Raw genomic sequence first — 4782 nt, 5'->3', positions numbered from 1 at the left:
CCGGGTTTCGAAACCCGTGGTGGGCAGAGCATAGATAGCCCATTGTGTAGGGCTAGAAACCGGGTTTCTATACCTGTGGTGGGCAGAGCACAGATATCCCATTGTGTAGCTTTGTACTTAACTTCAAACAAACAAAACTATATTACAATACACAAATTCCACAGATATTAAAAGAAAAACAATTTACTCACTTTGTCATGAATAACCTTAATGTTTCTTTAAAGTTATCTGACGACTTATAACGCTAGAAATCGGGTTTCGATACCCATGATGGGCACAGAACAGATAGCCCATTGTGTAGCTTTGCGCTTAACAACAAACAAACAAAACGTTAAAAGAAAGTTATCTGTTAGTTATAATTGTGATAGACAGGAGAGACTCATACTAAATAAATAAAAAAATACTACAGCAAAGCACGTGATCAGTATCACCCAAAATAGCACGAGACGATTGGCTAATAAGACGTTTCCTTCGATATTAAGGACTAAAAGGGTTGCTAAAGGCTACATAAACTATACACATTACCTTCTCTCCCCCCCCCATTCTTTTGAGGGTAAAAGTTAAGAAAAGTGGAATTTGTTTGTTTGAATTTATGCACAAAGGCCCCCCAGTGGCACAGCGGTATGTCTGCGGACTTACAACGCTAGAAACCGGGTTTCGATATCCGTGGTGGGCAGAGCACAGATAGCCCTTGTGTAGCTTTGTGCATAACAAAAACAAACAAACAAGCAAACACGAATATATAAGCAGATGCGTAATTGGGTAGCAAACAGTAATACGTAAAATTAAACATGGACGTGTATCTTTTGAAAATCAAGAAATTTTATGTAATTTTATTTAATATAAGAAAAAAATACAAACCAATGTATTTACAACTATTCGTGTTTGCAAGAACTAAATAAGGCTCTTTTATTGTTTTTGTTTTATTAAATCGTTCCATTAGTGAATCAAAAACAAGTCTTAGCTGGTCATAGTTATGTATGGCTAGTAATCAAACAAGTTTTTTATAGGGGTTCAGCATGTAAAACAAATAAATGGGCATTACAGTTATTACCTAAATTTCCTTAAGACTGGCCAAACGCAGCACTACCTATCATGTCAATAGTTAGACTAACAGGAGCCTGATTTATATATGTGAATTAACTGCTTGTAGACTGAATACATTTACTCCAATGTATTGCATGCACATGTGCTGAAGTGTGAAAAAAAAGTCACAAAATAAAATTTCTTATTTAGAACTGAAAACAATGTTCCGCTTGTTTGAGCTCGAAACGCTACTGGAACGATTGCTCTCTCCGCTCCTGATAACATTAATCCAACCCCCTGGAGCGTAGCCTCTGCAGACTTACAGACTATGATGTTGATTACTTCGAATAAACACTGTCGTTTAATGTAACCGTCTCTTTGGGGGGCTTTTAAATTCTCACGAATGTAATAAAACATTAAACTGTTTATTTTGTCTGCAATATGAGGATAGAAACAGATATATATGGGCTAACCTAGCTTATACGAAAGGAGGTACTGACACAAGGCATAGAATATAAATTACATTATCTTACTAGTGAAACACCAGTAAAGGGAGAATTTACTAAAAAGGCTACAATGTATTACAGATTACAAAGACAGGGATGAAAACAACAAATGTGTGTGTTGTAAAATCGCTTTGACATCACTTTGTTAGGATCGTACTATACTCACATTTAGCTTTCTCTTCGACTTTATTTAGTTTATACGTATGTCTATCAGGAATTGACCCATTTCTTTAGTCAATAACACATAGTTTTAGAACTAGGCGGCAAATTATTTTCTTCATTCGCCTCTATCGGTTTATTCGTTCTCTCTCTCACACACCTGCCGTCCTTATTCTCTTTTATATACATTTATTAAAAACAACGCCCAACACAGCTGTTTCTGTTATATCAGAGTGCAACCTCTCATAATCATAGGTAGTCCCATAACTTCCATAGTGGGGGGGACGAGAAAAGCGGTCACCCCCTCTAATTCGCTAAGGACTTAAGGTACTGTAATCCTCTGATCCCTTGCGGACTCTTATTTATATATAATTTCATTACAGTTAGTTTTCTGTTCTTAATTCTATATTTGATATGTCGCTGCACAGTAGTCTCAAATTCACCCAAACTTCACATACTTAAATCAGTTGTTTCCCAGCAGACTCAAAGTCCTCAAAACTTGAATTACCAGAATAAGTTGTTATCCAACAGACTCAAAATCCTGATTAGTCCGCTACGTTCGATCGTAATACGTAAAATAAGATACAGAGTCTTAGCTTAGCTTAGATAGTGGATTAAAATTGTCAAAATTCTAAATTTCAGAGAAAAGTTTCAAACCATTTGTGTTCTATATATTTAAGATCCCAGAGGTGTATGGTGTCGCCCCCAGTGGCACAATTGGATGTCTGCCGACTTATAACGCTAGAAACCGGGTTTCGATACCCGTGGTAGGGAAGAGCAAAGATAGCTATCGTGTACCTTTGTGTTTAACTATAAACTAACGAACAAACTTGTTCGGTGTCTTGATAGCTCAATCGGGATAGAAAACGATGAATGATGCTTTAAGGAATATTAATGTACTTATCTCAACAAAAATTCAAATAGCAGTTGAAGCGAAATTTTCTGGAAAATAGGATGTTAAAAAGTTTAATTAACAAAAAAACCATTACCCTAGGTCCTGCCTTGACAACAACCATTACCCTAGGTCCCGCCTTGACAACAACCATTACCCTAGGTCCTGCCTTGACAACAACCATTACCCTAGGTCCCGCCTTGACAACAACCATTACCCTAGGTCCTGCCTTGACAACAACCATTACCCTAGGTTCTACCTTGACAACAACCATTACCCTAGGTCCTACCTTAACAACAACCATTACCCTAGGTCCTACCTTGACAACAAGCATTACCCTAGGTCCTACCTTGACAACAACCATTACACTAGGTCCTACCTGGACAACAACCATTACCCTAGGTCCCGCCTTGACAACAACCATTACCCTAGGTCCTGCCTTGACAACAACCATTACCTAGGTCCTGCCTTGACAACAACCATTACCCTAGGTCCCTACCTTGACAACAACCATTACCCTAGGTCCTACCTTGACAACAACCATTACCCTAGGTCCCACCTTGACAACAACCATTACACTAAGTCTTACCTTGACAACAACCATTACCCTAGGTCCTGCCTTAACAACAACCATTACCCTAGGTCCTACCTTGACAACAACCATTACCCTAGGTCCTACCTTGACAACAACCATTACCCTAGGTCCTACCTTGACAACAACCATTACCCTAGGTCCTACCTTAACAACAACCATTACCCTAAGTCCTACCTTGACAACAACCATTACCCCAGGTCCTGCCCTAAACAAATCGTGATTTCCTATGTCCAACAAGTCAGTCAACTTCGAATATTAGTGAAGCTACCATAAACACGGGGCTCTAGTTGTCTTTAAAAGCGAGTCCAAGCCATCCTTTGATTACTGGGTTGGGTTCACACTTGAAATATTTTAATTACTGCATTTAATTTGTTTCTAATGTTTTACGTACCAGAAACCAAATTGATCAATTAAACTATCAAAAAAAAAAAAACGGCACCAATTAAACCAAATTTGTTAGAAGCTGTGTATTATCTTAAGAAAACACAATTAAAATACTTTGTGTATGTATTTGATGCTATATATATATATTATTTTTTTTAAAGAAAGAGTGATTTATATGTTAACATGTTAGACAAAACTTAATTTTAAAACGTATAAACGTGTTTTGAAACTAATACTTACATGTGGTAATTCCATCATTTCCTGATGTAACATTCATTAAACTCGTTCGACAGATCCGCCAAAGACCTGAGTGACTGTATATGAAAACCATCTTTGTATTGTTCACGAAGAGGCCGCCACTGTCGGGTGCGGAAACTGTGAACCAGTAGTCTGTACTCATGGCTACAACCCACAAGATGACTGCTATAGCTGAACCAAAGGTAAAGCATACCAATAGGAGATGTTCACATCTCACAGCAGCGGCAAGACGATTACCCCCAGGAGCCATTTTTTCTCATTTTTGTGGTCTTCCCTGAGGATAAGAGAAAAAATTTTCTTTCTTTTAGTTCGGTTGCAGTAATCTTTTTTTTTCCTTTTACTCAATTGCTCTTAAATTCTGAACGCGCTTTAACCTGATTGCACGAGCGAAGAACAGGTCTAGCTTACAGCAAGAAAGAAAACCTAATGAGGTGTAAGTTATCGATAAAGAAATTAATCTTGCTACACAGAAAGTTTCAATTTACTAATATACTGTATATCTTAATAACTATCTGAACACGTCTAAGGCAACTCATTCAGACACATACCTTTTTCTATATATACTAAAAACAAAGCGGTTTTTACTGTCTTCTCTTAGAAGTAAACTTAAATCTTTCAAATCCTTACAATATATTAATCCCTATATACCAAAAACTTTTAATTATGTTTAATTCGTATACAGAAATATACATACAAGTTTATATCTTATTTTGTTAAACAAAGTTACATCTATCGCCTCGGGAGGGAGGGCGACACGGAATATCATTGGTTGCATTCGAAAATTACCACAAGCAAAGCGCTGGCTAAATATTTAAATAAGATTTCTGAAAAGAAGGGGATAAAAATCAAATGCTGGGCACTGTTGTAGTACCCATGTATTTAACTTTGGGCAGCATTGCAAAGGATATTTGTGTAGCTACATAATTATACCTGAAGTAAGACACCTTTGTTATCAACCAGGG

At 37.2% G+C, this 4782-nt stretch overlaps 1 protein-coding gene across 1 annotated transcript in view; it reads right to left on the bottom strand.

Moving 5' to 3' along the window:
- Positions 1–4782, bottom strand: part of LOC106470427 (voltage-dependent calcium channel gamma-4 subunit-like) — a gene marked incomplete at its 3' end in the record, with an annotated part of 62097 nt that overhangs the window by 27513 nt on the left and 29802 nt on the right. Inside the window, exon 2 of the mRNA XM_013930984.2 lies at positions 3803–4094. Coding sequence (XP_013786438.1) covers positions 3803–4070 — 268 coding nt within the window. The remainder of the gene's footprint in view (positions 1–3802; positions 4095–4782) is intronic.

Source organism: Limulus polyphemus, unplaced genomic scaffold, assembly GCF_000517525.1.
Source record: "Limulus polyphemus unplaced genomic scaffold, Limulus_polyphemus-2.1.2 Scaffold3995, whole genome shotgun sequence".
Taxonomy (NCBI): Eukaryota; Metazoa; Arthropoda; class Merostomata; order Xiphosura; family Limulidae; genus Limulus; species Limulus polyphemus.
Note: the sequence above shows the minus strand (reverse complement) of the source record. Positions and strands in the feature narration are given on the sequence as shown.